The following is a 12,394-nucleotide window of genomic DNA, read 5'->3' on the forward strand; positions in this document are numbered from 1 at the left end:
ATGGATGTTTGATGGACAGAGAGATGGTTGGATAGTTGGTAGGTTAACAGCTGAAGGCTGGGTTGGAAGACAGACCATTGCTTAAAAGGCTGGATGGAAAGATGGATGGATGGAGAAAAAGAAGGTTAGGTGGATGGACAAATAGAGAGAGGGATGATTAAAGGGAAGGATAAAAATTGAATCTATAGGTTGGTTGAAAGATGAACAGACAGAGAGACAGCTGAATGGACGGATGGATGGATGTATTGATGGAAGGATGGATGTATGGATCATGGGTTTATGAATGGATGGCTAATAGATGCATAAATAGACTGATGAGACATAGATAGGCAAACAATAGTTGGAATTATGATGATTATTTCATTAAGACCAAAGTTCTCTGGTGCAGTTTTGAACCAGATCGTCAGGTAACAATTTTAAATCTGATACTTTAAAATGGTATATGATACAATATTGATCATAGTAATCCTAGGATTTCGAAGTCCTGGCGTTTTTGAGCTCTGCCTGTGGTTAAGCCTCCAGTAGAGAGCCACCAGAGAGGAATTTAAAGGGATACTTCAATATTTTGGCAGTTTCTTCCATTGCCATAATTCCTATATAGTTTTAGTAATAGGTTCGTTACCTTCAGTTGTCGGTGCAAACTATTTTTAGATCGACGCTGCCGAGTTCGGACCTGCTGTGCCAACTCAATGTAAGCAGACAGTATTCCAGCTTTCCCTCATCAAACTCATCAAATACACAATCCAACAACTCCAAAATGCTGTCGTGGACAAGTTGTGACCTGCACATTCACCACGCTATGAAATAATAACGTATAGTCATGTAACATTACGACACATGAAGGAAATACTCAGAACTATTTCTTGAGTAAACCACTGGGCGGAGTGACACAGTGCAGCAGCCATGTCTGTAGTGTAGTTCCGGCTTTGCATTTAGCTTTAAAACATTTCTGGCTTGTAATGTTCCATGATTATTTCATAGCGTGGTGAATGTGCAGGTCACAACTTGTCCAGGAGAGCGTTTTGGAGTTGTTGGATTGTGTATTTGATGAGTTTAATGAGAGAAAGCCTTAATACCATCTGCTTACATTGAGTTGGCGCAGCAGGTCTGAACTCGGCAGCGCCGATCTAAAAATAGCTTGCACCGACAATTGACGGTAATGAACCTATTACTAAGACTATAGGAATTATGGCAATGGGTGAACTTGCCAAAATGTTGAAGTATCCCTTTACACTGATGAAGAATTAAGAACATTATAGTTGTTCATGGAGATGAACTTTTCAGATCCTACAGTTAAATTACGTCCTCTTGATGAACTTGTGGCTGTTTTTCTGTGATTATTTTGTTCCTGCCAATGGGGATCTGGCATTTTGATCTGCGAGGTGTGATGAGGGAGCTCTTTATGGCGTCTATAAAGAGACAGCTGCTGATACTGCAGAGTCAGAGCTGCTGCTATTTACCCTCCATATGGCGCCTCATACATCCTGCAGCAGAGCACCAAGGAAAAGTTCAGGAGTGAGAGTGTGAACTGATTGTAGCGTTAACAAGGTCATGTTTTTATTCTCTCTGATGATCCTGCTCAGGTTGAAGGTGAAATCAAAGTGACAAAGGCCGCCACACGTCCACTACAAAGGTGTCAAACCGGGAACAGAAGCTCATCTGAGGATAATAAAAGGTAAAGATGTTTTATATCTCACTGCGGCTGCAAACCTGATGATACATACAGCCTAATGACATGAAGATGAGAGGAACAGTTAACTTTTTAACTTCCGAGATAATGTGAGACTGTTAAGACTACTGTCACGGCAACAACAATGATTGGTATATGTACAGAAAAATACAGAGAAACTGTGGCAGGTATGGTGCATGTGATAATGATTTGGTATTTCACTATTTCCATTGGCTAAACTATGGACAGGGTTTGTTCAAAAACGGGACATTTTGGGGTTTTATTGATTTTTTTCAGTACATGGGGCACAAAGCCTAAATAAAATACTGTCCTGTGTAAATCTGGACTTATAGTTCTCCAACTGGGATGGAGTAATAAGAAAATACTTTTGGTTTTAACCCAAAATCATCCCATTATCATTATTATCTTAATTCAGATGAGACATTCTTTAAACTGGCATATCCAACCACTGTTTTCAGTTTGTTCTGACATTAAAAAGCTGAAATTTATGAACTTATGAGTCAAAATCTTTTTTAACTTTTAAAACTTTGAAATTTGGATTTTTTTCTCAATATTTGCCATTTTTTAAACACAAAAATTCTGACTTTGGTGTCTTGTAAATATACAACTGTATAGTCTCAAATTTTTTTAATTAACCTTTTTCTCAAAAAATTAACAGGCACTTTTTTTCTTCTAGGGTGACCCTAATACATTGTCATATATTATGTTTCCAATCACTATTTAAAAAAATATATGCACATCTAATTTTGGCAATGTCAGGGCAGACAGCCCCCACCCCGCCTCGTCCCTGCAACCCGAGATCCTTGGCGCCCCCCTGGGGATGCCCAGACCCAATAGTTACTAATGCTAAAGAGCAGTATTCAACAACTTTTTCAACTAAAGATCCACCATGAGATTAACAGAGGAAGCTAGATTACCCTCACAAATTCACTGAAAAACCAACAAATATTTTCTTTTTAACTGAATTTTATTCACATTTGACTCAAATTGGAACATTTATGCAACTAATGAATGCACATTTTCCTGTATGCCTCTCAGGACATCTATGATGCAGAGTGGGGTGATAGCAATGTGCTAGTGATATGCTAATTTAGCAGCTAAGCCTGCTCCATTCACATGTGAGGGATATGTAGATATGGGTGACTCACTTCCTGTTGGCTGAGGATCATGCTGTGTACAACTGAATTGATGATGGGAGCTGTCTTTTTCATTACTGACTCTGTGCCAGTCTATCTTGCTCACACTGCCACCTTGTGGCGATTCACATAAAGCTTTTTAATTCTCCTAGCCTGCTTGATGCTCTACCTGCCACTTGCACCAGAGCCCTTTTGACCAACTAGTGGTCCTGTACATCTGAAATTCTAGTACCATACTGTTTTGAATAAAAAGTACCAAAAAGTAATGACATTTCAGAAGACTGTGAAACACTTGGTCAGATTGAACATACAGAAAAAATGCATTTATCAATTAATTAATCAATCTTTATTTGTATGGCACTAATTCATGACAAAATTGATCTCAGTACACTTAATGAAGAGCAGGTCGAGATTGTGTTGTTTGCCAAATTTTATTTTGTTTCTGTTTTCATACCTAGACATGAAGTAGGAATGAAGGAGTTTGTCCTACAGGGAGATTTTTCTTTCACTTTTGTTGATCAGGGTCAGGTGGAGATGCACCATCTCTCTTTTCATAGAGTCAGAGGTTTAAACAATACAACGAAAATGAGGGTACAATTTTAAAATACAGTTGGCCTTTGAATTCAAATCCACTTATGCATGTGAGGATGTTTCTGTTGTTAACAGGAGACAAAATGTAAAAAACACCAAGTTTATGATATAAATGAGGTAGAAAAAGCAGAGCTGCAGCCTGCAGGCAGCTGTGTGTTTATACGAGTCAAGTGTTAGTCTCAGTCGGCCATGGTGTTAGTCTTTGTTTGGCCTTGAGTCTAACAGAACATATTCAAATGCCTTTGGCTTATCAGGTCCCTGTTGTCCTAATTACACATGCCTGTTGTATATTAAACGCTCTGCATGATTCATTTTATCAGCCGTGGTGAAGACAGCATTCCCCCTGCTAATGACTACATACCAGCTTCTGATAACCTTGACCGCGGCTGCAGCATCACACCAGAGGGGGGGTTACTCAGTAAACAGTGTTTCACTTACAGTAAAACACTCCACTGAGCATCTTTACTGGCGTTTAGTCCTCGCTTCAGGCACTCAGGCTCTCGCTGTGGTATTTTCAGTTATGAGGAGGATCGGTAACTATTCTTAAACACGAAGGAACGGAGGGATAGCTCAGGATCAGTGGTACAGATGGTGAAGCAGAGAAGAACATTTTTAGTCTTAGAAGATTTTTTCCTCCTTCTGTAGGGATAATTTCAGTTGTAATGACTCACTTGTTTCTCTTATACAGTGCTGTGAAAAAAAGTATTTGCCACCTTTCTGATTCCTGATTTTTTTTTTTTTTTTTTTTTTTGCATACTTACTTGCATACAGAAAATCCAAACCTTTTTGGCCCTGTGTGAAAAAGTAACTGCCCCCTTGTTAAAACATGAGTTAACTGTGGCTAACCACAGTTCTTGGAAAGCTGAGTTCAAGTTCACTGGCCATACCCAGGCCTGATTACTGCCAGATTTGTTGGATGAAGAAATTACTTAAAAGAAGCTGTCAGACTAAGTGAAGTAGGCTACAAGATCTCAGAAGGAAAGCATCATGCCACGATCTAAAGAAATTCAAGAACAAATAAGAAACAAAGTGATTGAAATCTATCAGTCTGGAAAAGGTTACAAAGCCATTTCCAAGGCTTTGGGACTCTAGCAAACCACAGTCAGAGCCATTATCCACAAATGGAGAAAACTTGGAACGGCACTGTATGATTTTATTTTGATTTTATTTTGTCTCTCTTCATCCAGATACAGCCTAAGATAAAACAAACTTAACTGTGACCACAAAGAGAAAATACATAAAATTATATGTGAAGTAATTTGTTAATTTTCACTTTTCATCAAGGTGCAGTTCCAAAAAAGTTGGGCCATTGTGTGAAATATGAATAACAGAAGAATACAGTTATTGGAAACTATTTTCAACCTATATTCAACAGGATACTGCACAAAGGTCAGGTATTTAATGTTCAAAACTTAATGGTTTTGTCAGAAGTATGTTTGCAACGTGTTTTAAAAAGTTGTGATGGGGGCATGAAAAGACTATGAAAGTTGTGGAATGTTCAAAAATGTTCTTGAATGAAGGTAAGTGGGTAAATTGGAAACAGGTGATAGTACCATGATTTAGTATAAAAGGAGTATTCCTCAAAGGTTCAGTCCTTCACAATTAACATTGGTGTGAGGTTCTCCACTTAGTGAAAAAATTCACGGGCAAATCCAACAGTATACAACAATCCTCAACATGCACATACAATGAATCTTTAGATTCCACCATCTATTGTCCATGCTATCTTCATAGTATCATCAGTTTTGAGTTGCACAACTTGCTCAGATGGGCTTCATGGCGCTGTTAGTGCTGTTCCTGGTTCGCTTCCCTGTCAGGGCCCTTAGCGTGCAGAGTTTGCATGTTCTCACTGTGCATGCATGGGTTCTCTCCAGGTACTTCCACCACCAAAGACATGCTCATAAAACCAACTGGTGAGTAAATTGGCCATAGGTGTGAGTTGCATGTGCCTGGCTGTTTGTCTCCAGCCCTGGGATTCAATGGCAGCCAGTCCTGGGTGTCCCCCACCTCTTGACCAGTGAAGGCTGGGACAGCTCCAGCCAGAAAATTGATGGATGGAACTTACTCAGAAATTGCACTGGCCTTCACTTGATCATTCCTCATGCTGTGTACAGGAGGCATGACAATCAGCTACAGCCTCTTCAGCTATTCTAGTCTGGATTTTACATATTTGATATTTTTGTCATATGATTGCACACCCCCACAGTAATAGCAGAACCACAGATACAGTCCTCTACTTTAGAACATATTTCCTTTGTGAACTGCGAAACTTTTTCAAAGGAAATTTCACTGACATTTGTCACAATCTATCTGACTGAACTTGTGCAGAGTAAGCACACAAATCCTGCCTGGTAGTTGTGTGCAAAACGATTCAGTCGCACAGTGTGAGCTGACATTCCAACAGACCTGTTATAGAGTCAGCTGGAAATTGCATGGTGTACACCTGGCTCAAGGGGCAAGACTGAAAAAACAGCATTGAATGCCCATGACCTTCAACTCCACAGGCAGTGCTGCATGAAAAACTGGCATCATTCTGTGATGGATATTCACGATGAAGGTTCTGGAGCACTTCACAAAACCACTGTCAGTTAAAACCGCACATCACTGCATCTGCAAATGTAGGTTTAGACTCTACCATGAAAAACATACACTGACCTGAGGTGGATATGTGTGCTGTGATCTGATGAGTCCATCCATCCTCTATACCGCTTATCCCATTGGGGGTCGCGGGGGGGCTGGAGCCTATCCCAGCTGTCATTGGGCAAGAGGCAGGGTACACCCTGGACTGGTCGCCAGTCAATTGCAGGCCTCACGCACCCTCACATTCACACCTACTGCCAATTAAGAGTCACCAGTTAACCTAATGAGCATGTTTTTTGGTGGTGGGAGGAAGCCGGAGTACCCGGAGAGATCCCACGCGTGCACGGGGAGAACATGCAAACTACACACAGGGAAGCGTAACAGGGAACTTCTTGCCGTGAGGCAACAGCACTAACCCCTGCGCTGCCGTGCAGCCCCAGTCTGATGAGTCAAAATTTGTTATTGTTTTTGGAAATAATGGCCATCGAGTCCTCCAGGCTAAAGAGAAACAGGAGGACCATCCAGTTATCACTGCAACGTTCAAAGCCAGCATCTGTGGTGGTGTGGAGTTGTATTAGTATGCATGGCATAGGTAAGTTACACATCTGTGAAGGCATAGTTAATACTGAGAGGTACAGAGGATTTTTGAGCAACATATGCTTCCATCCGATGATGTTTTTTTCAGGGACATCCCTAACCTTGCAAAGCAGATGGATACGCCTGTTTCCTTGTTTCTTACTGGCGGATCCATCTTGCTAACCTCCTGTCTGAACCGTTTGGGCCCTGTTAGAAAGTGACAGGACCAATCAGTGACGAGGGGCAGTACTTTCAGGCACTTTCGAGTCGTGACATAAGCAAGCAGCAGCAAGAGGCCGTTGCAGTTATGGTGGAAGAGATTAGCATGGATACTGCTAAAGCGACAGTTTTACTAGAACTTGATGACATTTCTTTGTTAAAAGAAGAACAAAGAACAGCACAGAGTTGTTTTCTTTTCAAAAATGACAAAAGTCATGTATTGACATGTCTACAGTCACCATGGTTTGAATTATTCTTTGGTAGTTTTGTTGCTCTGATTGGCTCATAAAGTTGTAAATCCTCTGCCCTTTCCCAAACGCTGTATATTGAAGGTTTCCAGATGGATGTGTGAAAAAAATCCATCTGACGTGTTAGTTAGGACACCCCTGGACATGCCAAGCTAAATTCTGCATGAGTTACAACAGCGTGGCTTCACAGTAAAAGAAAGACTGTACTTTACTTGCCTTTATGCAGTGCAGACCTATCTACCATTGAAAATGTACAGTGCATTGTGAAGCATAAGATATGATAGCAGAAACCTGCACTGATGAGAAACTCAAGATGTCCATCACACAAGAAAAGTAAAGAATACTGTAAATTATTCAATAGTTAGCGTCTTCAGTCCATAGGTGCGTACAGAGTGTTGTTATAAGAAAAGGTGACATGAGAGAGAGGTAAACATTGCCCTGTACCAGCTTTTTTTGGAATGCATTTGGAACATTTGCCAATTTGAACATTAAATATTTTGTATTTTTCCTGTGTCCTACTGAATTTATGATGACATGTAATTTGCAAATCAATGTTTTTGACTGTTAGTCACATTTTACACAGTGTCCCAACTTTTGTGGAAATAACCAGTTATTTTTTATTTTCTGACATATATTTGCAAACCTAATAGTCAATCACTCTAGGAGACACAGAGACTTATTGCTGCAGAAACTTTTAAAATCTCTAAAGTCTACTGATCAGATTGCTCAGTTTTATTGTTGATTGATGCCATTATTAAAACGGTTCTCTTCAAAGGACATGCTTTATTTTATGAACACGGCTGTTTCCACAGCAACTTCCTCTCTCAGTGACCAGCAGTATGCAGAGTGGTTTCACTGAGCTCTGTTTCCTTTCCTGCTTGGGGGTGCATTGTCACAGCACCATCATCATCATTACCATTTTATGACCGCCGCTCTCCTCTTGTCCTTCAGCTGGCCCCATCAAACACCATAAAGAGCCCCCCCAATCCTCTACCCTCAAATTAAACATTTGATAAAAACGCTAAGATGCTGCGGCACCTCTGCAAGATGACAGGTGAGCTGGACTGCAGGCCGCTGAGTTACTGCATCATTCTGACGTGATGAGGGGCGATCTTTGACTCTGGGCCTACCCAGAGACTCTATATTTGATCTCTGGCAGGGGGGGAGAGGATCTGAAGGACATGATTGAGTTTAAAATAGGGTTTGCCTTGATGACACAAGGTGGGGCCGATATGTGAGATATGGAATATCAAACATCATCTCAGACCCACGGCAAACGTCGACTGAACACATGTCCCAGGTGGGTTTGAAAGGTCTGAGGTCAGGGTAAACGGCACAGGGATATCTGTGACATTGTATTTAAAGGAGCTGTCTTATAGACATGTTAGTGGTATGTGAGAATCTGTTCAAGCATTTACTGCTAGTGAATGCTTGAACAGATTCACATGTAAAGATTTGCCAAACTGTACATAGAACTACAAATATGTAGACCAATTTGTAAATGTGTGAGTAGTTATTAGTGTCTAGAAGTCCATCATGCCAATCCACAAAGCATGGATTGTGCTTACTATTTGCAACGTCATTCACCAAGAGTGAGCTCCTGCAGCCTTCTTGATTTCAGCACCCTGTCCACAAAACACAATTAAATGCAGGTGCATGAAGTTTGGCAGCTGAGTGCAAATTGCACTTGGCTTACCGAGGCTTGCTTACATCAATAAAGCCTCTCAGGTCCCTTTGTTGTGTGAATCAATAATTCCTTTCAGTTAAACTAATCCTCCATAGAATTAATTTGAAATTAGCATAATTTACATTTGATTTACATCACTATTTTTTGATATTCATGAATTATTGCACTGATATTGTATAGCATCAAGTCACATTGCATCATGCAGAACCGTTTTCTGCCATGCAAATTTCAGTTTTTCCCCTGTAAAAAATACTATGTCTAGTCATTACATTTCTCAGATGCTGAGATGTAGCTACAGCATATCGGCAGATTTATCACAAAGAGCAGCACTGGAAGCTTTACTTGGAGGAGAGGATGTTACAGCCGATGTCTACTACCTCATTGTCTTGTCGCTCTGATTGGCCCGTAGTAATGTGACAAAAGAATGTTTGTCCAATCACCCTCAGGGAAGTTTTTGATAAATCCCGCCCTTCCCAAACACTTCGTATAGAAGATTTCTTAGATGAATGTGAAAATATCTGATGACGGATACATGAAACTGTGTATCTGGTGTGTGAGGTTATGCTCACTAAAGTTTGGTGAAAAAAATTAGTAGCAGGTGATGCTTGCTCGTGTTGCATGCAGATGGTACATGCTATTTAAGTGGCACCAGTCTGGTCTGATTGCTCATGTAGATGAGGAGAGTAAGCAATATGCCATTACACACATTTTACTGACAGGAAACAAATCATAATTTTGCAACAAGATCTCTTAATCGTGAATCCCTTTAAATGTTGCTGGTAAATACAAAGTGCTTCTTTACGTTTGGACCAAAAGAAGGTAAAACTAAAAAGTCCGAGCTGGTTTAGAGGACTTCAGCTGTTGTGAAAAGAAGTTAAAAGAATTCAAGTTTCATCAAACTTTTATTTTTACCCATGCTGAATTAGTTTTTACTTCTGCCCACATCTTTTTAGAAACAAAAATAACAAAATTAAACAGTTATTGGTGCCCAGAGGTCCGCTTTTGATGCTATGATACCAAAACAGGTATCACTGTCATTTGAAAAAGCTTTTAAAAGTCTGATTTCTTACTCATGAATGACTCACTTATAAGTAAGGGTCTAATCAGCCTTTTAGGGCCATTAAGTCTGCAGTCAGCACTACGTCCTCTGCTGGTACATCAGAATAATGCATGAGTCACCTATGACCCATCATCATGCCCCACGGGACTTGATTTGATTATCTACATTTGCACAATAACAACCTTTACTTCATCTTCCTAGCCACTCTGACCCCCTCCCAGCCCCTCCACCCCGTCTCCTGACCCCTGCATAGGCCGGCTGCAAACTTTACAACAGATGACCTTATCGACGCTGCAGCATGGGCAGTTATTAGTCTGCAGCTCTCTCATTATAACACTCTCTGTCTGGTAGTAAGGACTGCATGGCAGGAGCAAGCAGACGTCATTACTGGGAGGTAAGACGGCCAGCCAGCCTCTGCTTTCAGTGACCTGGAACAGGAAGACTTTTTAACCAGAGAGGGCGTTATTACAAGAGAGCATGGACTAATGACTGCATCCATCTCACATAGAGAAGTGCTGATGATTTGGTTTACCTTCAGCTGTTACCAAGATTAGTGTTCATGCTAAACTAAGACCAGGATACAACATGACCTAAATCTCTAACAACCCCACCATGCTCCATTTACAACTCCACACTTTCATCAATGTGCTGTAAAACTAATACACTTTTTATGCTGCAAATCAAGTAAAAATTGTACTCACTGTGAACAGCTGATTGAAGGTAGTGCCATATTCCTTCCATTTCTTCCTGATTGATTTAATGGAACTCTGGGGGCTTGGGGTGTTCTTTTGTCTTCATGGTGTAATGGTAGCCAGGAATACTGAGTAACCAGTGACTGGACCGTCCAGACACACGTGTCTTTAAACTACAGTCACTTGGGACACATTCACTGCACTCAGGTGATCCCCATTTACATTATTTTGTAGGAATCTGTTTTAACTTCGACATTAAAAAGATTTTTTTGTGAATTCATGCACCAAAAAGCCAAATTATATTGACCATGATTGATGTATAAAATCAATAAACGAGTAAAACATCCAAAGGTTGAATACCTCTTATAGGCAGTGTATTTGAGGAGAAACTATTTTTTAGTCTTTGTGAATTTTAGAATAAAACAAGAGAGAAGGGATACTGAAAATCATTTTCAAACTTTCTCTTTTATAAAGTGTCTTCAGATCACATTTGTCATGACTTCGTACCACACTGATTAATTAAAAAAAAAAAACAAAAAGGTGGATTGATTTGGAAACCTAATAGGGTTGGCTGAACTGAGATTTATCATCAGAACTCTATAGACCAGGTCACTGAGAACACACAGGGACTTTTTTAGTCTGGTTCTTATCTGCCTGTGAATCACTTCCACTCCAAACCTAATCCTGAGTGGATCAGCAGCCACAGACACTAAACAGAACCTGCTGATGTTGTTACTGCAGCCGATTACAACTCAATTACCCATGTTCCCCGTCAATGAGCTGAGAGTGATAACCTTATAGGAGCTCAGTCACAGTAATCCTTTTACAGACGTTCATTCATTAAACCTGCTCTTATGTTTGCAGAATTAAGGCTTGTATCTGCCATCAAAGCAGCTGAATATCTTCTTCATTTTTCTGAGAATCTGAGGGTTCAAGTGTCCCTGATTGTCATGTGTGCAGTTTAAATTAATTGAAAATTTGCAGTGTAGTAGGGATTTCAGGCCTCTTTATTATCAATTTGAACAGGATTACAGCACAGCAGTTACACACACTTCATTTTAGCAGAAAAACAGCAGAAATGGTTGGAGAGAAACATATAAAAGCAGTTATTAAAGTGGTTTATGTTGTTGTACCTTCAATAAAACTGTTCAACAAAACATTAACCAAGCATAAACACTAAATCAGGGGTATAAGTTAGAGTCACTGTCAGTGTTTGACTTGTTTATCATAGTCCATTTCTTGTATAGCTGTGTTTTATGTCTCTGCTGCTGGCTTGGCATTGTGTTGGTCCTTAATACACTAAACCAGCTGAGAAATCTCTGTATCCTCTGTATCTCTGTAGAGATAAAGAGGAGAGCCAGTAAAATCATGGTCCATTGTAAAGTTAAGCTGTGTTAACCATATTTTATATTTAACCTGAATAATAATCAGTCATATAAAAACAACAAAATATTTTATTTATGTATACTGTAGTATAAATACAGCCTTCTTCAAAATGTACAAAAACAGAATTAGTTTTTTGTGGTAATGTTAACAATGTAGATGGGCACATTGAATTTGAGGATAAGAAAAGTAATGTCTGACTCAAGAGTAAAGCCACTGTGTGCACAGATGTCAGGATGCCAGATAATAAAGTAAATGACACTGCCACAACTTTATTTGGGACAAAAAGAATAATTTCGAAAAAAAAAATTGTTTTAAAAAGGTAAAATGGTTGAAAGTGGCAAAAAGAAGAGGCAAATAGGACACAAAATTGAGTTAAAAGTGGCAAGATTTTAATAATAGAAGCGAAAAGAAGAGGCAAAAAGGCCAAAAAGTTGAATAAAATTTGGCAAGAAAGGGCAAAAAAAAATTAGTTAAAAGTGGTGAAAATGGATGAGATTGGCAAAAATTGAATAAGAGAAGTCCAAAAAAG

The 12,394-nt window shown here is 39.8% G+C and overlaps 1 protein-coding gene across 3 annotated transcripts in view; it reads left to right on the top strand.

Annotated features, from left to right (window-relative positions):
• The window catches only part of dnaaf11 (dynein axonemal assembly factor 11), a 55,081-nt gene that overhangs the window by 31,425 nt on the left and 11,262 nt on the right, over nucleotides 1-12,394 (top strand). For all 3 annotated transcript variants that reach the window (XM_041803865.1, XM_041803866.1, XM_041803868.1), the window contains exon 11: nucleotides 1,584-1,675. In XM_041803865.1, the coding sequence (XP_041659799.1) occupies nucleotides 1,584-1,675 (92 nt within the window). The remainder of the gene's footprint in view (nucleotides 1-1,583; nucleotides 1,676-12,394) is intronic.

Source organism: Cheilinus undulatus, linkage group 13 (genome assembly GCF_018320785.1).
Source record: "Cheilinus undulatus linkage group 13, ASM1832078v1, whole genome shotgun sequence".
Lineage (NCBI taxonomy): Eukaryota > Metazoa > Chordata > Actinopteri > Labriformes > Labridae > Cheilinus > Cheilinus undulatus.